Raw genomic sequence first — 27,199 nt, 5'->3', positions numbered from 1 at the left:
GCAATCCTAAGAGGCTGGTGGGGAGAATCCATAGCAGAGGAGCTGCCACTCTTAAGCCCTGGTGGCCCGACTCTGCTGGGGCACAGACAGCGGAGGTGGTGGGGAAGCGCTTTCTCCCCGCCCCCTTCTTGCTTTTTCTATATGTACTCTTTCTTTCCCATTTATATTAGTGTATGGGGAAGGGCAGGAAGCTCTGTGCCAGTTTGGGGGCTGGTGTAGATTTTTGTGGATTTCTTAGGGATGTGTCAGGGGGAAAGGGGGCCTTTGGATCAGCTACCTTCAAGCACTGCCACAGTACACTTCTGTGGTTAGCAGGGCTCATTTCATCTCCAGAATGCTAATTCCACAGCATCCTTTAGGATTTAGAGCCCAAGTCTCATTTCTGAACAGAAACACTGAAAAATGAGCTTTTCGTTTTTCCAGAATGTTCCTCAAAACATATAGTCAGGTCCTTTAGCTGATTTCTAAATATGTTGTCATTGGTAAAATCAGTAAAAACAACCAGTTAAAGTCAATGTTAATTTGCCTTGTTTTTAAAGGTTATCTTAACTTTGTAAAAGAACAACAATGTTTTTACTCCTTTGCTATCCTTTCAATATTTTATTGTATCTTTACTGTTGCTATTAACTAACCTGAGCACCGTTTGGTGGAAAAGCAGGATGAAAATGTAAGAAAATGAAATAAATAAAAGCTGCAGAGCACCTGTAAGAATAGTCTCCTCTCCTTCCTTGTCAATATTTTTTAGAAACAGGACAAAAGACCTAAACCCTGTGACATTTGTTTATCAGATATGACATTGGTTTGAATACACACATAGCAAGCAACAGCCTGTCTTCCAAAGTGCTCCAGGTTCTCAAAAAACAGCTACTGCTAGGAGCCCTATGTTGGGTACACCCAAAGACAGACAGAAAGTGTGCATGTGCATAAACATACAAACACATATACATACACAAAAATACATAAGTGAATAAATTGATAAGATTACAATATTAATGGATCTCAGTAAATCTGGATATTAAGGGCATATGAATAACAATAATAATAATAATAATAATAATAATAATAATAATAATAATGATGATGATGACAGACTTGATACTGTAAGCTTTCTCCACTTCATCTACTGCTTAGCTAATAACCAAATATGTTCTTTAAAAAATGAAGCTGGTCAGGAAAATATTACTAATATGATTAAGTCACACGTTCGTGTTTAGACAAGTAAACCATTACAGGTAAAAAGCTCAAAATGCTGTTGGTTATTTGTGTGTGTGTGTGTGTGTGTGTGTGTGTGTTTATTTTAGGCTCTTGGTTTTTTGAGTCACTGCAGGACCGTTAAGATACTGAGCTTTTACATAATATAATGCTATCCGTCACTTAGCATCAGATATTTAACAATGATGCCACCATGTTCAGATTGCAGCATCTGGGTTCCAGACTTGAGCTTTGATACGGTAGGTAGAGGCTCTCTTATTTCAGGGCTTTCTTCCTGTTTTCTTCCCAGCCATTTCCCATCTGTGTGATGGCTGTCCCTCTGCCCTGGGGGTTGGGCACCAATGCAGCTGGTGTCCTTGCCAGCAGGCTTTCCTCCTGGAGAAAAGATCTCTCATTATATCTCTGTAAAGGGTAATAAACCTCTGGATGTGTTTTCCCCCCTCAAATACTAAAATAAAAAGCTGTGGGTGAGCAAATCACTCAGTAAATCACAATGCCTGGGATAATGGGAAATGCACTTTTTATTTTACTTTTCATCATTTATATTTCCACGCAAGCTTCTGTTTTCTCTCTCTCTCCTAAGTACTGTTTTTAACAGAATAAAAGGTCACGTTTTCTGTTTGTCAGCCGTGTTTCAGCGTAAACAGGTTTCCAAATCACCTATAATAGGCAAATCTTTTGATATTTTAAAATGACCGTAGTAGTGCAGTACAAGCTGCTGCTGGTGTTTTGTGTGTGTCTGTTTTGCTGGTTTAATAATATCAGAAGCGCTGAATCCATTCTCTTTTGAACTTACATATTAAGATGAGGTAATCATTAGCAATAAGTCCATTTTTGGAAAGAGGGAAATATGCTGTGCAGGAATCAGCTGTCAAGAGTGCAACTCTGGACCGGGCGACATCTCGAAGAGGACTGACAATGGAGAACTTCTGTCATTTAATTTCTGCTTTTTGTTTCTTTGCAGCAGGACAGAGTTTTCCAAAATATATAAGATGAACCTTGTGCAGTCCAGTGCTCTTAGTTTTGATATCTTGAACCATGGGAATAAGTATTTGTCAGAGCTAAACAGTTGTGATAGCTGCAGTGATACCAACTCACTGTCAAACTTTGGTATTAAAAAGAGGTATAGCTCAAGCTTTGATTACAAAAGGTCTGACTTTCAATCTCCAGGTAGGCTGTGAAAGACCCCTGTCTCATACTCTGGAGACTTCTGCCAGTAATACTGAAGTACAGTAGCTGCACCAATAGTCTGGATTTTGAGGTAGCTTCTGATGTGCCAGTGTGAACTATGGTATCTCAAACACATCTACACATATTCCTCATGTCTTCTGGAAGGAGTTATTGGGTTAACCTTCACACCAGCTGTATTCCATAATCAGGTCATCATCCTTTACTCAGTACTTCTGTTTCTCTTTAAGTGTTTGCACTTTTACCTATACCTTGATTGAAGATGGTCATAGTGATGTGTGTGTATTTCCCTTTTTATGGTAATACATTTTTTTTAAAAAAGCAGAACACATGGATCACTTAGATGCTTCTAAGATCTCCACATGTCTTCAGTCTTGTGCTTCTTCTCCCCTTTCTTTCAGTAAATTAAACCTTGTGTCATTGATGTTTATGTATCCGTACGTGCCTCATCTAGGTGATGTGTATGCAAAGTTCTCCTCTGGGCTCTCTTTTTATCCATGAAGAAGATTGGTTTGGCAATGTGTTCCTTGCACAGTTGGTCGGCTGAACTGTCCATGTATATATATATATATATATTCTCCTTTGGGGGAGGTGATTGATGTGCACAGTGAAGTAGGATCAAAGGAAGAGCTGGGGAGAGGGGAACTGCGGTTAACAAGAATGCTGAAACATGAAAACATACTTATTGAATGTAACTGGTGGTCTAGCCCTTGTTTATAAAAATAAATCTTATGAAAGATGCACTTATTTCTATTAGTCTGCGATGTGTATGTCTAGACCGATGAGCATATATTTTCTCTCCCTTTCTATAAAAACCACTTTTTAAACAGCCATTGCTTCAAGGTAACAGAGTCTAAAAATCATGTGTGTAAAAATAAACATTCTGTTTTAAGTTGATGAAGGAATCTATTATATTTGCAACGGTCTTTTGATTTATGAGATTGCTTTGAAGGAGGGGGCACTTTGTGATTTGTGGAAAAAGAATTTGCTTTTCCAAAATCGGCTCTATAATCCAGTTTTGCAATTACAGTTGCTATACCCTTGGGGTGAGTAATAGTCTATTGGTGGTTGATAAGCTAGTTATGTATGCAGATAAATGTGGGTGTAGATAACAGAAGCAATGGCTTCTGATACCATCATAGGTGTTAATTACTTAGGAATAGTACAATGATTCTCTTATCACAAATTGTTGCTTCTGTGATCGGCCACCATGCATATTTGGCACATAAATATTACTTTTAAAGAAACTAGTGTGCAAATATTTTATTAATGGCAAGGAGAGTGATGGTATAGGGAGCAAAATCAGTTGGGGAGTCTGCAGAAATGCTTAACAGGGGGAAAAAATCAAATACAAAAACAAAAGTACAAATCCACAACAATAAAGTAAGCTCAACTCCACACCTACCAAAAATTTCAAGGGTTGTAACCAATGTCAGTCATACTCAGAGTGGACCTTTTGCAGTTAATGGACATGACTAACTTCAGTCCATCAATTTCAGGTGGTTTACTCTGAGCATGACTAATGTTAGATACAACCCAATGAAATTCTAGTGTGCCCTATGAATATGGCAGAAAAATAAAAGAATATTTTGTAGCGGAAGAAAAATTTCAGGAAATTAGGGGACGGGTTTCAGCACAACACTGCCAGGACAAAAACTAAAAGAACTCAGCTGCGTTGGCTCTTTTTTATGTTTCCTTTGACAAATGGCTATTTATTTAAGATAAGGTAGACAAATAATTTGGTTTGGGGGTTCTTGGTGACTTAACTTTGAGAGAATGCCTAGCCACATTTCTAGCTGGTGGAACTGGTTGTAACAACACACAAGTGGTTTAACATTGGAGTGACCTTACTCATAAAAGAAAATTCAGCCCTTCCTTTGTGTAAACTGGAAAATTGCTACATGACAAGGAGAAAAAGAGCTGAATGGTGCATTTCTCAACAGCATCTCCCAGAAGTTTCACATTAATGTTAAAAAGCACGAGGGACAAGATTAATCCTATGAGCGGCAGCACCTTGAGGGGTCTGACAGACAAGAAAAGAGCCCCTGCAAAGTAGTGCTTCGGGGCTCCTCTTTTTCATGTGGCCCAGGACAATTGGATACCATGGTTGGCAATATCACATCAACAGAGCACCAGTACCAGCATCTGTCTCCTGGTCATAGCTGTCAACTTTCCCCTTTTCTTGCAAGGAATCCTATTCGAAATAAGGGAATTTCCCTTTAAAAAAGGAAAACATTGACAGCTATGCTCCTGGTGTAAGTGAACTACCAAGGCAACATAGACATAACTTACTGCATTAGTGCCATTTTATTGATTACACTTGATTAATGAAATAACTATCAGCTGTATTCAAAGCTAGATAATGTTTGCTGGTGTTGTGTATGTTGCATTGTTATCAAGTCAAAGCAACAGTTTTATTAACTAGAAGACATAAGCCAGCCTCTCACCTTTACAACCTACTCTGTAAGTTCCCTGTGGAGTTAACACTCCCTCTCCATCATCTTTGGCTTGTTGTTACAGCTTCAAAGACATTCTAAAGCCTTTGTTGAATTGATCATTAACTCTTCAAAGTTATAATTAGACATTTGAACTTGAGTCTATTTAAAGAGAAGAATGCAAGAATGAAAATGGTGGCCACAATTGTTTTTCTCCTCTTATGGCTCATCATAGTAGCAAGTGATGAATTAGTGGACTGAAATGAGATATCTAAAGCTTTGAAGGAAGCATAGTGATAGAGAGACACTAATCTGAAGAAGAGCTTTTCCCTTTGATAGTATTCATCCTTAGTTCAACAGAGCATCGAGACTGGGATTTACAGACATGGTTTAGTTAAAAGTTAAGCAACGAGATTGCGCTTTAAGTAGGAGATAATTAAGCATGTGCTTCACTTCCCTGTTTAAATCAGTGGGGAAATGGAGGCAATGTGTGTTGGTGGTTCTCATATCCCAGAGATTGGTCAGTTGCCTGTTCTGGATGGGATTACACTCCCTCTGAAAAAACAGGCTCAGAGTTTGGGATCCAGCTTTGTCACGAGAAGCTCAGGTAGCCTCAGTGGCCTTTTACCAGCTATGGCTGGTATGTCAACTACTCTCAACTACTGGAATTGTGTGACCACGGTGCTCCATGCATTGGTAACCTCAAGGCTTGATTGTTGCAATGGGTGCTGTGTGGGGCTCCCTTTGGGTTTGGTCCGGAGGCTCCAGCTGCTGCAAAATGCTGCGGCTAGACTGCTAATAGGGACAGACTATTGGCAACACATAACTGCAATGCTCTACCTGACCAGGGTCAAGGTTCTTAGATTAATTCACAAGGCCCTTAACAATTTGGTCCAGCATACTTCAAGGACTACCTAATTCCTTATAACCCTGCCTGATCACTAAGGTCTTTGGGGGAATCACTGTTAGTGGTCCCTTAAAGCTTGGATGCACAATTTATATCCACCAGGAGCCATGTATTTAGTATTGTGGACCCAATTTTATGGAACTCTCTTCCAGCTGAGGTCAGGCAGGCCCCTCCCTACTGAACAATTGGCTCCTACTGAACCCATTTTTATTCCAGCAGGCCATATTAACTGATTATTTTTTAAAACTTTTTGCATTGCATCCTTGTAACCCAGTTAGAGATGATTGTATTTTAAATAATAAAACAGAATAAAACTGTGGCCGGATTGTGCCTTAAGCTTCTTAACTGTCTGGCAGCATCTGCTACAACAGTACAGTGCGCATTATGTCTACCAGTCTGCTCACACAAACTAATATAGGGTAGTAGAGAATTAGGCACACACGAGTTCCAACAGCTTTAAACAATACTAGCTGGCCTAAAAGTGATGGCTAAGGGGCTGGAGATAGAGAAATTGCCATTGAAGATTCTGTCTGAGATGCTGGGAGAACCTCAGCTTTGGGTCTCCCACTTTTGCCTCACTGTCTTCTGGTGGAGGGTTTGACTAGACAACAGCTGGTAGCTACTATAGCACGGCTGCACAGTGGATGGGAAAGCCTGTCTCTATGGTAACAGTGAAGGCATTGGATGTGCCTCACTCTGCTCAATCTGGGGAATAGCTAGCTAAAGACATCTGGTCTGTGTAGATAAATCTCCAGGGAAATTAGCTCATTTCATCTGATAGTAACTACAGAAACATTGGACTCTGTTTAATAGTGTGATAATGAACAGGGGAGATAGCAGACTAGCTCAACTGTTCTGCAAGTCAAAACCAATCTTTGTTTAGGCAGATTGTTGCTTCAGGTTGAGACTTTAACTAATGTCTCCCTCAGATGATCTTGGCTGTAGTTATAATCTGAGTGTTAAAAACAGTATTTTGAGGAGATAATACATTCTCATGAAGAAAGGAAACTTGCTTTATACAGAGTTTTTAAAACAATAGCTGGCCATTTTTCTTTCCCCCTTTAAAACAAAAACAAACCACTGAATGTGAAGTTATAAAGTTTGTGTCACAATACTTAGGCTGGTACACAATTATGTTTGTGTGTGTGTGTTTATAGAAGTTGTGCGCTGTCTCCACAACCTACAGGGTGGTCCACAGTATAGCAACTTAATATATTAATACAATTAATAATACAACTGTTGATTGGTGTAGCAGATGATGTGATGGACAATTTGATTCTCTCAAATGGGTATGGAAGGGAAGGGAAGGGAAGGGAAGGAAAGGGGAAAGTCTCTTTTTCGTCTTGCTGGCTCCAATGTCTGTGTTTATATGAATGTAAACTATATGCTGTGCCTTTCTATAGACTGTAACTCGAGGCTATGGAATAATAAAATGACATAACCTGGAAGAACATACAACAGCATATATTTTCCCCTCTTTTCCTTATTTTCCTCTCTACACTTGTGAGTCTCTAATGAGCTAAGATGACCAGATACGAGAATTTGCTGAAGAGTAATTTGCTGAAGAGTAATAATTTCATGTCATTTCTAGCTTGTTAATTGCCTTTCCACATTACTGCTCTCAGGGCAGTTTACAACCCACAGACATAATGAAATATACAACAAGAATCACATTTCCATCCTTTGGCAATTCATAAAACACCTAAAAGCAAATTGACAACATTTAAGGGTCCATTTCACTTGTAGCAGGGGTTGCCAGTCTAGTGCCCTGGGAGGCTTCAGGGATGTGCCAGGCTGAACTTCTTTTTAAAGGAAATCTATAGCCTTCCTAGAAGGAAAGTTATGAGGCAAAATGTGCAGGTATCTTCTAAGTGATTTCTGTGAAATGAGAGTGGTGTGGCTGCCTTGAATATTTTTTTCTAGTACTGAAGAATACTCCCTGTTATGATTAGACAGCAACAATATCTCTTCTCTATTTCTCACTGTCTGTGTATGTAAGCTCTGTAATCAGAACCACCAGGATATATCTGACTTCGCATGGTAAGCATAATTTTGTTTTACCACCATGTTGTGACTGGTGGCCCTGCACTTTCTCCAAATTAAAAATGTGCCCACTGATCCAAAATTTTTGGTTATCCCTGCCTTATCAGCAAACAAGAAAACAAAACCACTCCCATCAATATAACTGTGTCAGGTTTGTACTATTTATCATTCTAAGGGAATGAGCTGAAGTTTTGAAGGAACTTGCTTTCGTTGCATGAATGAGTAAAAATAGGCAGAGTGCAAGCTGAATGTGAAAGGAACCTGAGATATATTTACTGGTTCTAAAATTAGACTAAGATTGCTGCCAAAACCACCATGGCCAAATATTTCTGTGGAAAACATCAGTGCAGTGATGTATAACTGGCTTGAATATACAAATATCCCAAGTTTAGCTACTTGGAGTGTGTTTCCTCTGTCCAAAATAAATCTACAATGTATTCATTATGGAAAAAATAAGATGCATTTTGTTGGCTAACTATTTAACTTTGGACTAGTAAAGCAAAGTCATATATGGAACAACTCTTTCTTATATGCAGCTCTTATTGTTTTCTGATTCTTGAAATATTTTTATATTATTTTTTAAAAAACCTATTTTTATTTTGTTCTGAATGTATCCAGTTTAGAACAAATTTGGCAACATGCTCTTTGGAACTAGCTTGTTATTAATTAGTAGAAATAACTGTACTGAGAAATGCAGTGTGTTTACCGAAAGCTGTAACTTTCTATGGGCCATGTTGCATATAGGGATGCAATGTTGACAGCAGTAGGAATTTGACCTTTTGAGACAAAGTGGTGTCATGATAATGGAATGTGATGATGTCACATTGTGACCCCTGCTAGGCCAGAGGTTAAAAGCACATCGTGATGTGGTATGTGAGATTGTAATTCAGAAATGAGCACAACATTTGTTTACCATTTTTGGCATCGGCATAAAGTAATTTTGGATTACTTGTTATCTTCCAAGCCAGGCTGTACCTTTGCACAGTTTATTTGTTTTATTAGTTATATTTACACTCAGGCCTTTCATTTGGCAAAGCATCATAAATGCTTTTCTGCATTTATGCGCACACAGGAAAACTCAGCCCTTCTTACTGAGTTGATCCAGTAAAAGTATTTTGTCTTTGTTTTAGTGGATGTGGAAAGAAAATGAAAACTTAAAAAATGTTTCATTAGAATTTTCTCTCTCCCTCTCATCCTTATTAACCAAGATACAGCAGGGTATCTTTAATTTATTTTTAACTGTATCCCTCTTCAGTTGCCTTAGGATCCCTGAGGTATGGTAGGACACTTCTGATACCACATTGATGGGAAAGGAGCATAACTGAATATCAATCATGGTCAGACATTTTGATAGTCAACCAGTCTGATTATCGATAAAGCAGCCATTGTGGGTAGAATTCTTGAATCTATTGGAATCTCCATCTTAGTTCTCATTTTTTCCAGCGATTTCCTTTATCTCCTTGCCACCTCTGTGTGTTTTCCACACTGCCACTCCAGCCTTCTACCAATGCACACTCAGATCCAGCCTAGCTGGCGAATTGGAAACTCCCTGCAGAGGTATGACACTGGGAAAGCAGCCTGATCCTGGCAACTCTGGAAACAAATTGCACTTAATGGTACCTAGATAAATATTTCTACCCACCCCATCCCAAGTCCGTCACATGCCGACAGGAACTGCTGGATCTCTGTGCATGTTCCCTGTGTGTTGACGTTTTCAACTGCAAGTGGCTGCTTCTCAGTGACATACCTTCAGACTCTGGACTGGCTTTTCCTATCCAGGGTGGCCGTTGGATCCCCCTGGACAGGAAGAAGTCCTGTTTTAATTAAGTTGACCTTTGTTCATGAAGCAGCTTCTTCCTGAGATCTGGTCTTTTCCTGTGTCCTTGGTTACCTTTTGATCTTGACTTCGGGCTTGCCCCTCAGTCCTGCCTCCTGGTTTGCCCTCTGTTTCTTACTTACTTTTTTCTACTGATTCCTGGCTTGCTCCTTGACCCTATCTCCAGGTTTGCCCTGTGGTCATGACTTATTCTTTGGGTCCAGACTGGTTCCATGGCTCCTGGTTCCATGGCTCCTGGTTCACCTCAGACTGTTGTCCATGGCCCAGCCCTGATACATGCAGTCTTCTCATATAATCCTACCCTTGACTCAAGCCCAGATTGTCACTGAAATGGAGTTTCCTTAATACTCACTCTATTGCTGTCTTCAGTGTTTCTCAGTACATCAAGCTATAAGAGTATGGCTAAATTCTCTCCTCTCCTCTCATCTCATCTGTGTTGTGGCATCCTATGCATCTGTCTCTCTGAAGCCTCATTCCCTACCCATTTAAAGCTCATTTAAATAGCTGAAAAGTTTCTCAATAGCTTCTCCACCTTCCCACCTTTTGCCACTGCCCAGTCAGGTTAAGCACTTCACCTCACCACTCTTTCAACAATACAGAGGAAGAGACCTAGAGATGGCCGTGGTTTGAAAAGAGGGAACTGGGATAGTGATAGAGACGGTCGCCTGTGCTGCACTGTAGGGAAATTTTTATGCAAGGAAATAAGGTAATATTGATCTCTGAAAATGGACTGGTGTTTTGCCTTTTAAATGTACTTTTAAAAGAGTATAATTTAGGAAAATGGGCAAGAAACAATTAGAATTTATTGCCTAATACTTTGGTATTAGATGCAAATTTGGAGGAAATCCAGTCATTTTGAATAGTACATTTGAAAACGCATGCTTCAGGATAAAGAATTTGATCTTCTGTTTCAGGTAATAAGTTGCATGCAATCTTACATCTTCAGTCTAAAGACAGGAGACTTATTTGAGCTTTCAGTCATGCAATTAAGAATCACATGGAAACAGAGAGCAGGGCTGCAACTGTGGGACTTCCTCCCACCCTCATGACCTTGGGCAATCAGAGTCCCACATCATGGGGGGGGGGGAGCCTCTGTGAATTTTTAATCAATGGGGTTCTTAATTGTGTGGAGTCAAGGCCCAAAGGGGGCTATGATCATAGTATCAATTAAGTGCTGAAGATTATAGCCTAGGTAAAATTGTATAAGTCTCTCAGGGAGCGTGTAATTCACTTTTACAGTTTGCAGCCATTTAAATGCTGCTGCTTTTGGTTACCCAGTAGAGTGATTCAAAAATTTATAATGCACCTTTAAGCACACGTTGTGTTCTAATTATACTCTTGGTATTCACTGAGAAGATCTCTAGAATTTCATGGAGATGGCTGCAGCATCAAGTCAATGTTTTGGAGAACTCGAAAGCTTGCTCACAATCTTTTTAACATTTTGATCAACCCCTAAAAAAATAAAAATAAAAACAAAATGTAGAATTGTAGAGTTGGAAGAGACCCCGAGGGTTATCTAGTCCAACCTCTTGCAGTGCAGAAATCTCAACACAGAATCTTCATTGTCTTCATCTTCTTCAAATTTAAATTCAAACCTACCATGCACCAGCAGGTCCCAGGGCAGGCTTCAATAATTTATAATCCAGTATTAAAAACAATTAAATTGCAACCACAGGAATAGGGTAGGTCCTGAAAACACACATTTCAGATGGCGATGCCGTGGTAAAAACAGTTATCTTCAGCAGTTGCTGAAAACTGTATAGTGAAGGTGTCAGACCCACCTCTTAGGGGGAGAATTCCCAAACTTTGGGTCTGCCAAAGAGAATTCCCTCTCCTAAATTTCTGTGGATGGTGGAACTGCCCCTCTCCTGATCTTAATATCTAAAAGGGTACTTTGGAGAACCTGGTAAGGTACAGCTTAAATCCCTGCAAGTAGAAGGACATTTAGGTTGAAATCCTATATAGGACTGCACTGTATCAACTTGCCAGACAGGTTCTTTGAGATGGGTCTGTGCACAAGTGTAGCATGGAACATAAAGGAAGGTTCACAAATTTATAACTGTTCCTCATTTGGAGAAAAATGTAACAGCTGGGGGCACACAAATAGTCAAGATTCAGAATGTGAGCACTCCTTTCAGCAGGCTTATAAATAGTATGTAGCTATAGCTGTAAGTGGATCACACTTAAAGAACAATTAAAAGTAAACAATGCCTTTCTTTGAGGATGTCTGTAACCCCAAAGTTCTGAACAAACAAAGGAATAATTTGCACCATGCATTGACGCTCCAGTCATAACTTAGCTAAAGATGGGAATTATTTCTTTTGAATATCTGAATCGTACTTGCCAGCTATCTCTTGCTGCAGGGTAGTTTACATTACAGCCAGCTTCTAGATTTTGAACGGAAATATTTTTGTACGCCTTGGCTAACTTTTAGAGGCAACATTAAAATGCTTACTGAACGAGTTTTGCATGCTTATAAGTTGGGAGGTTTTTTAAAATTACCACTGGCGCATGTATTTTTTTTGTGAGGTGTATTAAGTGCCCACAGACTACAGCTTGAGTGTATAACTGTTATTGCAGCTGTGTGGAGGAGCATGATGTGTATTCCCTGGAGCGGCCTTGGGAGAAAACCCAAATATGTTGAGGCAAAAGCAGGTTGTGTTTATGGAAATGTCAAACAGAAATATGGAGCTTGAACGCTTATCACAGTGGAGTGTGACATCAAGAACAGCTTAGGGATTGTACAGATGTGAATGAATAACAGTTATGTGGTAGATTTATTTTTAATTTCAGGACCAAAATGGCTTCATGCCTTTTTAATAGGTTTTTAGAAACAGAATCACTTACTTTAACTTTGCTTTCTCATTTGGTTGCAAACTGCTAAGACTTGAAATAAAAGTTGGTCCTTTTTAAAAGTGTACTTAACAGTTCATTATGTTGGATTACATTAACAGTTCATTACATAAAGACTTTGAAAGGGAGGCACAGTAAAGAGCTTGGGTGCCCGGTTTAGTTTCTTCATTTACTAAAAAGAACCTTGCATAAAAAAAAACATTGATATTGATCAGTACCTCATCTTTTCACATGTAAAAATAGCTGTTTCCTACTTGTGCCACCGATGGCTGGGATTCAAAGTGCAACATGCATTGCTCTGCTTATACATGGGGGCTTCTCTGCTCCCCTTTTGCAACAGCAGCTCTCATGCTCTCCCAAAGCCCCCTTCCCACTAGGGAACCACTTGTTGCTTGTGCCCAGTGGGCTGGATCTTAACTGTAATGTCTGGTATGGTCTCTTGAATCCCATTCCCCAAAGAGTCACATAATTGCCAGTTATAGCAAACAATTCAGACCACAAATGCGTAGTCACTTGCCAAACGGACTGTGGATTTCTAGGAGCTGATGGTTCAGAAAACAGATAGGCTTTAAAAACAGGAATGGGGAATATTCTTGGCTCTGCAGGCCAGATTCTTATCAGAACTGGCCTTCAGGACCAAATTTGACAGGTCAGTGGGGCTGTCCACTTGTCAATCACATGATGTCATAATGACATCAGACTGGGTGCTTTGATGTCCAAAGAGTCCCGCAGGGTGCTTTAGAGCACGTGAGGCTTTCGCTTTTCCACTTATCAGCTGAGAAGCCTGATTTCTGCAGTCTTCAGCTGCAAATTCAAGTTTGCCACAGGGAACCCACCAGTGCAAAGGATCCGTCAGCTTTACTGCCCCTCAGCTTAAAGGTGGTAGAGCCAATGTTTGAATTCCCTTGTCAAAGCATTGTTGGGAGCACTCTTTAAGACTCACAATTGTGCATTGTTGGCTACATCTCTACTTGCCCTCTACATGTGACACGAAGTGTGGGGCAGGCTAGTGTAGTTTAGGGTAAATTTGAACCCCTGTTGAACCCTGTTTGGCCCTTAGGTCACAGGTTCTCAGACTCTATTTTTAAATAGTTCTAGCCCTGCAAAATCTGAGCATTCTGGTGTAAGAGAGCAGTTGAGTTTGTGTATAAAGCTATACTGTATGTACATGTTTAAGGCCACAATCATATACCCTGTTGCCTGGAGAAGCAGCTGACGCATGGGGGGGAACGATGATGACCCCTGCTGTCCTAACTTCCTGTCAGTGATGCTGCTACTACTGGCCAGTAAGGAGAGTGGGTGGGACGAGGTGACAGGATGTTAGAGCTGTGTGGATGTACCAGGGAGTAATCCCTATTGATTTCAGTGGGACTTCTGGTAAACTTGCATAGCATTGAACTGTAAATAGCCTTTCTTCTATAATCAAATGGTGAACTGCTCTGCTAGCTCAGAACGAAGTGTTTATTCTTTTAAGTGATACCAAGCCAACCTTCTGAAAAGGGTGCAGTTAAATTGTGTATGATTTCACAATTTTAGTGTTTTTTTAGATGTTTTCTGCAACATCTAAAAGTTCTAAATTAAACTGGCCATCACTGTAGTAAACCAGAGGACTCAGTATAGTTTGCGTGCAAATTCCAAATGAATGTCGTCTAGCCAAGCCAGAAGTTTAAAAATATCCCTGTGTAGTCATTTGCTGGAAATGACTGCATGTGAAATTTGTCAGTCACAGGTGCACCATGGTCTTGTCTTGGGAGGCACAACTTTTCCTCAAAGCAGAGGAAAAATCATTAGCCCAACACTTGCTGAAGTCAGCAGAGTGACAATAATCCTTTTCATTTAGGATTTGGCTTGTGTTTATGGTTGCAGTTTTCAGTGAAGCACACCCAACTCCTAGCTCTTTATTATGTACGCTCTGTGTTAGGACAATTCTGGTTAGACCTTATCACCTATGATTAATTTATTGAAGGGAAAGCAGCTTGATTCCAAATGTTTCTGCACAGTAGAGTTCCTACATAATGTTGTGGGATAAATCACTTGCTACTTAGTTTCTTGTCCCTAAAATGGGGTCTAGCAAAGTCCTTAGTGCTAACAAAGTGAATAAGGAGCTGATTCAGGCACAGTGTCAGGATCCAACTCAGCATTTACCAAGGTTGCAAAAAATGGAGGGCTGAGACACCAAGAATTCGCCTAGAGAAATGAGAGTTACTCTAATGTTTCCATTCAGGGAAAAATACTCAAAAATTTATCTCAAAAAAATAGAAAAACAAAAAAACTCTACTGCCCCTCATATGTTTACAAACCTGTGTTTACTTCACAAATTATATTTCTCTTTAGAGAAAGGCAGCCAAGACTTTGTCCAAAGATTGGCAAGTACACATGCATGTTGCCTCCTGCACAGCAATTGTCAGCTGCAGAATCCCATCATGAAATAAAATTTGCACACACAAGGGTCCCTCATTCTAAGAGGATCAAGATGGTTAGATACTGTGAATTTCTGCCTGCCTCTCTGAAGTGTACCAGACATAAAGTTTTTTAATAAATGTAGATGCTCTGCAGGTACATATCCCTAATCTCCTAATTATCAGTGTTTCTTCTACCAGAAGCATTTGTGTTTAGGCCAAGGTTGCTGCTTCGCAACTGGCTATCAAACATGAAAAGATTCTTAGTGTGTGATGACCTTTAAAGCATCTGATATAAAGAATGTAATAATTACAGGAAAGTTTTTCAATAACATGTACAGAGTTGGACACATGTTTTGGATATCATACAGAGATGGGAGGGCAGAGTTTCCACACCAGCAACAGATTCTTCTGGAAGTGGAAATGCTGGCATGGAATATTCCTGCCATGATGTAATGACTGGTGTTGTATGGTTCAGCCCTGAGATTTGTAGCATGTGCTCTGGCTCATATAGCTTTGACCATGCTGTCAGAAGTGTAGGTGCGACTGCTAATTTATAATTTCTGTCATATTTAACAAGGTGATATACTATTCCCATAATTTAGGCAAAAGTCAGATTAGGATCTACTGGTAGAATTTTGGGTCCCTTGCAGCAGCAGATCAGCAAGAGTTACTGACTCCCACTTGCTTAACAGTAGCAATGAACAATGAAAATAAGTTTTCCCCTCCTTGCCTAAACTAAGCTGCTCAAACATAGACAGCTTGGGGGCAAACGAAGAGTGGCTTTTTGTGTGAAGGGGCTGTAAGCTCTGTTCTAGTACTGGATGCAAATTCCTGGGCAGAGAACTTGATCAGAAGCACCTGTCCTTTATTTCTAAAGGTATATTTTTTGCATACACATATATTTAAATGGCTTTTCATTTTCTAGCCGGAAGGCTCCCAGACTTTAAGCTCAACAGAAAACAAGACAGGTGGTGGATCTTGGCATTCTCCCAAGGCAGAAAGTTGCCCGCCTCTAAGTTATAGTGCGCACATGTCACCGCTGGTACAGTGTCATTTGCATTAAGGCACAATTAGGAATATCTGTTCTGCAGGTCTAATTATGTCCCAGTTTGGCCCGGGAGAACGTTGTCCACAAACCATGCTCACCTGTCCCACACCTGTGATGTCAGTTGAGGGGCAAGTATGGGCATGGCTACAGAAGAATAATTGGGAGCTGAAGGTGAGCTCCTGAGAATTCCTTCACAAGTAGGGCTCCCTGTGAGCCCTGATCACCTGATAGGCAGTAACAGGGAGCTTCCCTGACACTGAGACTGTGCCTTCAAAGGGGCTTGCTGTAACTGCTGATCAGCAGTTACAGGGAGTCCCTTTGAAGCCCATTTTCAGGAAGTTTAGATTCACATGGAACATCCCCCCCCCCTTTTGCATGTGTCTGTTTCTCCCACCTGCCAAAGATTGGGCCTTGAGAGATGGGAAATAAGGATCTAGCCTGTTGGCTGGATCTGATTCTCCCTCTTGGCATAAGAACATGAGAAGTGCCCTGCCTCATTAGACCAAAGGCTTGATCTAATCATTCAACTTCTTCTCCCACTGGCCAACCATATGCCTACGGGAAGCCTACAAGCAGGACCTGACCGTAACAGAACCCTCCCCAATTCTGGTTCCCAGCAAATTCCATAATTTAACTGTATGCTGTCAGAAGAAGTACTTTCTTTTGTCTGCCTGGCATCTTTCAGCATTCAGCTTCATTGGATGTACCTGATTATTATTGGGTGGGATGAGTTGCTCTTTCTATCCACTTTCTCCACACTGTGCATCATCTCTTACATGTCTATGGTGTTCTTTCTTATTTACCTCTTTTAAACTAAAAAGCCCCCAAAGTTATAACTCCTTCCCATAAGGGGAGTTCCTCCTGCTCTTTTACTTGCCCTTTTCTGAATCCTTTCCAGCTCTACCATACCTTTTTTGATAACCCTTTTTTGCGTTTTTTGCTTGTTTCAACTATTCCCTCCAACACACACATCTACTCATTTCTCTTCTGCTCACTGTTAAGTTGTGGGTGAACATATCAGACGACACAGCGATTCTTCAAACAGCTCTTGTTTATTCACAAGCCAGCACAGAACTGAACTGAAGGGTTCAGTCAGCCTGCTTATATAGAGCTCCAGTACAACGTTACTGTAACAACTTTCTAAAACTATCCAATCACTGAACGTCACTTTCGATCCCTTATTTGCATAACTATTTACAGTATCCCCCTGCTGGCCCAGGGTGAGAACTTCAGTACATAACACTCACACTTTATGGCCTTAGTATATTGGATTCAGTTTGTTTTAACATATGTGCTGTGCAATCCTGTGCATATTTACTTGGAAGTTAACAATGCCCAATGAGGATTAATCCAGTGTGTTCAGGATTGCAGCTTCAGTCTGCTCCATGTACTGTATAAGACCTCAGAGTGGACTTCTGTAAATAGTGGCTGGGGAAACCCAGCCAGATAGTAGAGTATAAATAATAAATTATTATTATTATTATTATTATTATTATTATTATTATTCAGTCAGAGGTACATCAACATTGTGTCAGAACTTCTAGCTTGTTTTGAATTGTTCAATGAAAACACAACTCTCCACAGTGAGGTGTGTGTTTAGTGCCCAACTCATTCCTGATAACCCCACTAAATTTGAAGCTATTAGTCCCTGTTTAAAACTGGAATAGCTGAAACGGAATCCTCAGAATGTAGTCTTGCTGCTTTTGTAAAATACCTTCACATCTAAATCACCGAAATTTCAGCTTGCTGTGGAATGGTATATATACTATAGTTCATGAGGACTTGTTTGTTTGTCTTTCTAATGAGTGTCCCAACTTATTTTGAATATAAATAGCATAGTCTTTTGCCTGTCTGCAACTTTCTCTGGCAGCTGTGTCTAAATGTAGTGACAAAAATCAGTCAGCCAGCCCCCCCCCCCCCCCCCGATTACTTATTGGACTTATACAAGGCGAGATATTAAATACACTTTTGTCTGTCACCCAGCCACGGGCAGGGGAGGGGGAATTTGCCAGTTGCTAACGGATACCTGGCATTTTTGTGTATGACCATGAAGAACAGCTTGTGAACTTTCACCTCTGATGTTTCCTGAATAACATGGGTCTCATTTAGGTCAATAAGCCTTTATCAAAACGTCAGGAGTGAAAAATGTGTCTTGGTGTAAGCCGACTGGTCGTTCTCTCCAGTTGCAGGAGTCTATAGAACAATCAATGTTCTCTAAGCTTGTCTGCATGTCATGCAAAGAACTGGATGACAGTAACCATTGACTACATGTCTGTTTCATTGTCTTTAGGGCAGCCCACATTTGCATATTTGTCAGTGTTCCTGTTATCCAATGAACCATGGAGGGTCTTTAAAAACACACAACTCTCATGCAAATTTCTCTCACACAACACTCCCCCCCCCCTGCACTTTGCAAATCTGAAAGCACTCACAACTTAGTCTTTTGTTTCTTTCTATTTTCGTACTCTTCTTACAAAATTAAACTCTAATTTGCATGTGTGGAGTTTTTGTTCAGAGCAACCCTTCTCTTCCCTTTCTCAGAGTTTGGTTTTGCTTAATCACTATTTATTTGTATTTTGGTGTGTTGTTTTGCATCACATATATAGTTGTTGTTTTGCATCACATATATAGCACAGAACCCTTACAACTGCTCTTGATTACTGTATTATTATTATTATTATTATTATTATTAAAGACCCAGCTGGCTTATCTGTTTGCTTATTAGCTGTTTTTGTCCGGGATTGGGTGAGAAGACCTAGGAGTTTTATTAATACACTGAAAAGGACACAAGAGAATCTTAGGATTTGTGAGCATGTGTAAAAGTTAATAACATATAAGCTAAGAGAAAAAGGTCTCTTGATAGTTTCATGTATGCAGCTGGATCACTCACAGTGCAATCCTACACAAACTCAGAAGTAAGCTCCATTGAATGTAATGGGGCTTACACCCAGATAGATATATCTGAGATTTCACTGCAATTCAGTATTTTCAAATTAGAAGGAGAATTCTGCTCGCCACTAAATATTGTGCTTAAAAACATGAATGAAAGGAAAAATAACTGCTCCATCACATGCTAAACTCCATTATCAGATTCTGAGAACAGTTTTCCTATGAAATGAAATGCACACAAAAATATTTCTGCTTTTCCTTCTCACACTTTATAGACGTGAGACTTATACTTTTCTGATACAAGGTCTGTATTTATGCTATCTGAATAACATTATTGTTTTATAAATAATGGGTTTGAAATTAAAGTTGCAAACCTAATTAAACTTCCCATGAATTAAGTGCCATTGAACTTGGCTAAGACTTTGAGGACATGAGATTAGGATCCAATTATGGCAAGCGGGATTTTGTTTTGTTTTTATCACATGGAAATCATCAAAACACCCTGTAATAGATTTTAAACTTTTAATTGTTCTCCTGATTGTTTGTTCCTACAGGGCTTTACCATATATTTTCTGACTCACAGTTCTCATATTTCATTTTCTGCTAATATCACCTGAAAAGTATTAAAAGCATGTTATGTTAACCTGTGCCCCCCCCCCCCGTCTGTTTCCTCTAGGAAATTGTATTAGTGGTATTTTTTGGAACTGAGTATGTAGTTCGATTGTGGTCTTCAGGGTGCCGCAGTAAATACGTTGGCTTCTGGGGAAGACTTCGTTTTGCTAGGAAACCCATTTCTATCATTGGTGAGTATATAAAGTTTACAGTGGCTCCCATTGCATAAAAGGAATTCCCATAGTGATTTCTCTCATTTTCAAAAAATAAAGAGAAAGTGTTTTCTTGTAAAAAAAACAAAAAAGCAAAACAAAGCAAAACACCAAAACCTCTAAGCAGTTTACAAAAAAAACACACAATAAAATTATCAGTAGAAAGAGTTAAAAACACCTATTTAAAACATTCAAATAAAAATTAAAACCAATTATAGTGGAACCTCGGTTTTCGAATGTAATACGTTCCGGAAGACCGTTCGACTTCCGAGACGTTCAAAAACCAAAGCATGCCTTTCTAGAAGCTCAGTACGGAAGTCGTGTGGCACGTTCGGCTTCTGAAATGCATTCAAAAACCGAAGCAGTTACTTTCGGGTTTTTGGCGTTCAAAAGCCAAAACATTCGACTTCCGAGACGCTCAAAAACCGAGGTACCACTGTATAATCTAGAAAAATATTTAAACACATCAACTTTATAATATCTAGGTAGGCTTGTCTAAAGTGTTTTTAGTAGGTGTCAAAACACTCACCTGCTTGATGTGTGGATGCCGCCACACTAGAAGTCCGATTTCATACAAATGTGGTACAAGCATTACGCAGCATCTATAAAAGTGCCTGTTCCATAGATCAAAGCAGTCAAGTGGGAGTATATGGGGTAAGGCGATTTCCCAGGTAAACTGCTCCCAAGTTGTTCAGGGCTTTCTATGCTAATAGTAACACTGTGAACTTGGCCCTATAGCAAATTGGCAACCAGTGCAGTTTCTGAGCAGAGGTGTCATATGGTGAGAGGGTCTCACTCCTGTCAGCAATTGTGCTGCAGTATTCTATGCTAACTGCAACTTCTGGATCAAGTGCAAAGGAAGCCCCACACAGTACACATTGTAGTTATCTAGTCCTGAACTGCACGAACTACTATTGTTAAGTTGTGGGCGAACATATCAGACAACACAGCGATTCTTCAAACAGCTCTTGTTTATTCAGAGGCCAGAACTGAACTGAAGAGCTCAGTCAGCCTGTTTATATAGAGCTCCAGAACAACGTAACTGTAGCAACTTTCTAAAACTATCCAATCACTGAACGTCATTTTCGATCCTTCATTTGCATAACTATCTACAGTATCCCCCTGCTGGCCCAGAGTGAGAACTTAAGTACATAACAACTATGGCTAGGCTTTCCCAGTCCATAAAAGGTCATAGTTGTGTCAAAGGTGCTTCTAGCAATTGAGGCTGCCTGGGTCTCTAGTGACTGTTGTTGTTTTTAATTTTCCAGATCTAATCGTAGTTGTTGCTTCGATGATCGTGCTTTGTGTGGGTTCTAAAGGCCAGGTTTTTGCAACCTCTGCTATCAGGTAAAATGATTAAATCTAATTTTGAAATCCTTTCTTTTTCCACCCTGTTAAAAAGTGTATCTCTTAATTCACTTTTCCCCATCCCAGTGCCATGTACTGGTTAGAATGTTAGAGTGGTTAGATTTGGACTGGGGCTTGGGAGGTTCAAATCCCCAATCCCCCATGAAGTTCACTGTGTGACCTTGAGCCACTCCCTCCCGCATAGTGCAGCTTACTCTCGTTATGAGGATAAAATGCAGAGGGGGCAAATCATGCACGCTGCCTTGAGTTCTTTGGAGGAAAGGTGGGGTATGGATGTACTGACTAAATAATAACAATTTTAAAACTCACTCTTCCACTCTCAAACATCTGTTCTCACTTTTTTCATTCACCTTTCTTTTAATGAACTTCATTCTAGAGGCATCCGATTTCTGCAGATCCTGCGAATGCTTCATGTGGATCGTCAGGGGGGCACATGGAGATTGCTGGGGTCAGTAGTTTTCATACACAGACAGGTATGTAAAAACTTAGAAAGGAAGTTCAAGTGATAAGGATATTTTACTGTTAGGCTGCCAGATTCCATAGACCATATACTGTTTTGGGGGTATCTTGGACTAAATGAAATCCCCTTCCTGCTGCTTCAGACTTTACTCACAGTTAATCACATTTAATCAGTTTAATTAATTAGCTGATTAACTAATGTTATTTGATTGACCAAGGCTGCAATTCTATACCTGGAGTCAGCCTGACTGAACTCAGTGATGGGGCTTACTTTTAAGTAGACATATGCTTCAACGCTAAGGTTTCATTTACTGGGTGACAGACCTAATAATTTTAAAATCTCTGTGTGTGCAAACAAACTCCTGTAAAAATAATTTGCTGTGGTTTTGATGTAATTTGTTTCAGTTCTGCTAGTTCCGATCCTACTTTCTCTCACATATGGCCACTTGAATCCATTAAGTCTAATTTCTGAGTAGATGTGCATAGTATTGTGCTGTCAGTTAATCCTTTGTTGTTTTGAGAACAAGGTTAAAAATATCATTTTTCCAACTTCAGTTTGCAATTCTGCTGCATTAACGTAACTGACAATAATATTTTTTTGACCTAGTATTAAGGTAAAATGATTTGCTAAGTGCAAATTGGAAATATCAGGTGGTAGTCAACTAAGCATTAGGCAGAGTAGAGTGACTGAAATTAATGAACTGTTTGATTAATGTTTAATTGGTTAAATTCAGTGTGGTAGCTGAGCCCAATAATCAGTCATTCGTTTTATAAAATAACATTTGGCAGCAGCAGTATTCTATGTGCCTCTAGTTATTCATTAATTTGCTCTTATTCTTCTTTTCAGGAATTGATAACTACTCTGTACATTGGATTTCTAGGCCTGATTTTTTCATCTTATTTTGTGTACTTGGCTGAAAAAGATGCTGTGAATGATTCAGGCGAGCATGAATTTAGCAGCTATGCGGATGCCCTTTGGTGGGGAGTAGTAAGTATAATCCATAGTACATTTTCAAAATTAGAAGAGCCTTTTTGTCCTAATGTGATAATTTCTAGTATTTCTATAATATGTCCTCATTCAGGTGTAACACTTAAACTATTAATGATGGTGTTGCATCTAGTTTGACCATTATTCACAACATTTATATAGGAAACACTGTGGTTTGTTGCTATAAAATGTCCTATGTTTAGCCTATTAACTGTGTTTGGGTTGTTGTGTATGCACTTTCCTGATTTGAAATAGTAAGGACTTGCGAATGTCATTTAACTTGGTATCATGGACCAGACCCTGCATGTGAGTCCAGACCTTGAAAACCCACTTTTTATGAATGGAGTTTTCAGGATTTCTGCTCTAGTTCTTGTGATTACCACTCATTGTGTGAGTAATGCAAGCAGCAGAAAACAATCCTCAATCTTGTAGGGAAGATAAAGAAATGCCTTCAGTCAAACTAGCCCACAGTGATTCCAGAAATATAGTGGAGCAAAGTGACATCCAGCTTCAGCAAAGCAGAAGTTTGCCAAGAATTCTGCATGTCCCAAAGGCACCCAGAATCTCCTGTGTCACTGGGCTGAAAAATGGAAGGTGAGGCCTTCCTCACCTTCCATCATCAAAGAACTACTCAGTTCACTCTTGCGGAAATTTGCAGGTGGCATCAGGAGGGCTATCTCCTTGGCTTCTGCAATACCTGAGGGCTCAATAAGTTCAGACCAGTACTGGAGCAACAACTGTACTGCTGCTGGTCCTGAAAATGTTATATCTGAGTCAGGAATGTGCTTTCTTGGGACAGGTTTTTTTTCCCTTCTTAGCATAGCCTCTGTTGTTCTGGTATTGTACCTTTGTTTCCTGTGTGTAGGCCTGCAATTGCAAATTTACTCAGTGTTTGCTCTCGTTGCTTTCACTTGACACCAGTTAAGCTGAATCTGGATACCACCATCAAGATAATGCAGACTGCAGGTCTTTGCTGGAGCCACCTTGGTCAACAACATGGACAGGCAATGTCCAGGGATATTTGGACAGGGGGGACCAGATTTGCTAAATGAGCACATCCAGTTCTCCAAATACGTGTTGTACATGTACACCACACATTCAGTAACTGAGAAACAGGATGGCATTTTTCAGATTTTTATCTCTTTTATATAGCCTTCTATATGAACTCTATGAATCTCCCCCTTCCATATTCTTATATGTAAAATAGTAAATACAATGCAATCTCTTGTGGGATCAGCAAACTTGCTTTTTAAGCTTTTAAACTCTTTCTAAGGGGCTACATTACACCACAACGTGTTCAGCTTCTTCAGAGGAGTGGCTCACATGGCTTCTTAATTAAAGGTGGCAGATGCAACCATATGCAAAAAAGGCACTGCCTTGATTTTGGCAGCAAAAGTATACTTTTGTCAAGCATGAGTGGCGCTTTGTAAGGGCTGCAAAGCTTTCCTCAATAGGAATGGAAAAAATTAGCCTATAAAAAGAAGGCAAAGCAAAAGGAAGAAAATACAGTCCCCAGCAACATAAGCAGTAATATGCATACAATCTGAATACAATTCCCATTGCTGAATGATCCTCTGAAGATCGGAACAAAAAGATTTCAAACCAAGTGGTCAAGAACTAAAACATAAGCGTGAGTTTCAGAGATAGGAGGTTCGAGCTAGCCACAATCTCAACTGCAACCATTCTTTCCCCCAAATTTAGGCGTTTTAAGACTATGTTTGATTGCTTTCGGTTGGAAGCTAGAAATCAAATTAACCATGATGTTAGAGATGCATAAATGCATTTCGATTTTATTTTTCTTTTGCTACAAGCGGCTCCGGTGTGTGTGTGTGATATGCTATGAAGGACTGGAGAGGGGGCAGTGTCAAACCCTTCCCCCTGTGATTCAGCCCAGGCCCAGATCCCTCCTGAAGCTGGTGAACATCCATTCAAGCTGAATGTTGGAAGATTCAGGACAGAGAAAAGAAATAACTTATTCACGCTGAGCATAGCTGAACCATGGAACTCACTCCCACAGCAGGCAGCGATGGCCACCAACTGAGATGGCTTTAAAAGAGAATTAGACAAATTCATTAAGGAGAGGGCTACCAAAGCCTACTAGCCATGATGGCCATGCTCTGTCTCTGCAGCCAGTGGGAGGAGGTAGTGCTCCTGAATACAAGTTGCTTGGAACCACAAGAGTGGAGAGTGCTGTTGCGCACAAATCCTGCTTGCTGGTTTCCCACAGGCCTCTCTGAAAATAGGATGCTGGACTAGACAGGCCATTGGCCTGATCCAACAGGCTCTTCTTATGTTCTGGTGTTGGGGAAAACATAGTGTCAGTGGCTATTAAACTGTTGTTGTTGTTTAGTCGTTTAGTCGTGTCCGACTCTTCGTGACCCCATGGACCAGAGCACACCAGGCACTCCTGTCTTCTACTGCCTCCCGCAGTTTGGTCAAATTCATGTTTGTAGCTTCGAGAACACTGTCCAACCATCTCGTCCTCTGTCGTCCCCTTCTCCTTGTGCCCTCCCTCCATCTTTACCAACATCAGGGTCTTTTCCAGGGAGTCTTCTCTTCTCATGAGGTGGCCAAAGTATTGGAGCCTCAGCTTCAGGATCTGTCCTTCCAGTGAGCACTCAGGGCTGATTTCCTTCAGAATGGATAGGTTTGATAAGACAACAGGCTATTAAACTAATCAGTGGCTATTAAACTAATCCCAAACTATGATCGCCTCCTATTTTTGGACTACCACTCCCATCATCCCTTGCTAGCAGGACCAGTGGTCAGGGATGATGGAATTGTAGTCCAAAAACAGCTGGAGACCCAAGTTTGGGAAACCGCAGGGAAAATATAGGAAGCTATCCTTTTGGTGATTGTTGCGTGATGCTCTTGCATCACGATTGCATCGTAATTGTTGCAAATTGCCCCTAAAAATATGTTACCTTTGAACAACCGTATTTCAAAGGCATCACTGAGTAGTTTGAATGGAATATAGCCACTTCAATCATGAACCCTTCTGTCACTACTAGATTGTACTAGATGAAAAGAGAAATAAAATAAGACCTCCTAGACTTTAGATTTCTTACATACTTATTTCAACACAAGAAAGATTAAAAAGAACAAGCTTTAATATATGGCACTAACTGTTAGTTGTGAGCATGAATCAGACTGAGCTCAGCACTTTTCTGTCCCATTGGTTTAAGTGGCAGGAGTAAACATGCACTGAACTTCTTCCTATTTAATTCAGTGGGATATAAAAGTGTTTAATTTTGGCTAGAACACACACATGTGTCACTGTGATTGATAGTGTAGAGCAAACCTTCTACTGTTTCCAGTGCATTTGAGTAGTAAACAGAACAGCTGGCATGCGGCAGTCTATACTTTCTGAAGTAAAACAACTAGGCTATTAAGTTTTTGTTCTAGAAAATGTTGCAAAATAACAACGATTTAATTATACTTAGAGGCAACGTGCATAATTTGCCAATCACTGCTACTTTGAAACTTCTCTTTATTTTGCCTGGATTTCTGCTGGGTTCTCAAGAAAATGGGGACCAGCTTTTTTAAATGGTGTGCTCCTTAGACACCCCTATCTGTTGTCAATCCACAACTAGAGTTATCTGCTAAAATCATCCTGATTAATAACATCTTGTATATTCCCATAAATAAATTACATATCTAAGTAATTATAAACCACATGAATGGTATGTAAGAATGAATCTTTTTCAGTTACAACAGAGATATCGGGTTCAGGCAGGGGGTGTCATGGAATAATTGTTCACTCACAATTGCCAATTGATGCAAATGTTTTCAAATATAAAATTGCCCCTTGCCCAGTAGTGAAGTCACTTTTCTAAAGAAAAAAACAACATTCCCAGCCTGCTTTTTAATTTTTTATTTGGGCAAGTTTAAAGGTCGTAAGGTGGAAATTCTAAATCATCCGTATATTCCTGCCAGTGACATGTATATAGTAAATGGCTATGGCCACAATCCAACAGGTGACTGAAATGCAGCCAGCAATTTTCCATTATGCAGCAGCTTGCACTTTGGGCTCTTTGCCTTCAACAACATTGGGACCTGTCGCTACACAGCAAATTTCTTCCCATTATGATCTGTTCCATAAACTGTGAACTCTTTCTCATACATAAAAGCCTGGTTCCAGGTGGTCACCTAAAAACTAACCTTCACCCACTTGGTGCCGTCCCACTGTTTTGGGCTACAATTCCCGCCATCCCTTGCTGTTGACTATGCTGGCTGGGACTGGTGGAAGTTGTAATCCAAAAGATCTGGAAGGCACCAGATTCAGGAAGGCTGACCTAAACAATGGCACAAAGGAGAAGATGGGAGAAGCATGTAATCTTCAGGGTTGCCACAGTTTGCTCATGATCAATTCAATTCAAACCATGGTTTAGGTTGTGCACCCCTCCAGACTACACCTCCCATCATTCCTAATCACTGGATATGCTGGCAGGGGCTGATGGGACTTGTAGTCTGGAAACACCTTGAGGGCCACAGGTTGTGCACCCTTGGTTTAGGGGATTGTGTGAACGAGGATAAACTTAATTTTCATGACTGTGCTAGGCAGGATCATGGTTTGAACACATCATTCTTCAGTGTGAGACCATTTGCATAAATATGGGCTTAAATCAGGCATGGGTGCTAATTCTGTTTGTAATATAGTGGTCCTTCTGCTCCAGTCATTTAAAACGAACATACAGAACTGTTTTGATAATCTGATTTTTATGTACTCTGGGGTTTTGCAGGGCA

At 40.1% G+C, this 27,199-nt stretch overlaps 2 protein-coding genes across 7 annotated transcripts in view; one reads left to right on the top strand and one right to left on the bottom strand.

Annotated features, from left to right (window-relative positions):
• Nucleotides 1-27,199, top strand: part of KCNQ1 (potassium voltage-gated channel subfamily Q member 1) — a 300,879-nt gene that overhangs the window by 58,426 nt on the left and 215,254 nt on the right. For all 6 annotated transcript variants that reach the window (XM_083720075.1, XM_083720074.1, XM_083720073.1 and 3 more), the window contains 4 exons: nt 19,491-19,617; nt 20,907-20,985; nt 21,383-21,479; nt 22,313-22,453. In XM_083720075.1, the coding sequence (XP_083576201.1) occupies nt 19,491-19,617; nt 20,907-20,985; nt 21,383-21,479; nt 22,313-22,453 (444 nt within the window). The remainder of the gene's footprint in view (nt 1-19,490; nt 19,618-20,906; nt 20,986-21,382; nt 21,480-22,312; nt 22,454-27,199) is intronic.
• The window catches only part of TH (tyrosine hydroxylase), a 532,003-nt gene that overhangs the window by 378,900 nt on the left and 125,904 nt on the right, over nt 1-27,199 (bottom strand). The gene's annotated exons all lie outside the window — the stretch shown is intronic.

The sequence above is a fragment of the Podarcis gaigeae genome (genome assembly GCF_964106915.1).
Source record: "Podarcis gaigeae genome assembly, chromosome: 1".
In the NCBI taxonomy this organism is placed as follows: domain Eukaryota; kingdom Metazoa; phylum Chordata; class Lepidosauria; order Squamata; family Lacertidae; genus Podarcis; species Podarcis gaigeae.
This window is presented reverse-complemented; position numbering and strand designations above follow the sequence as displayed.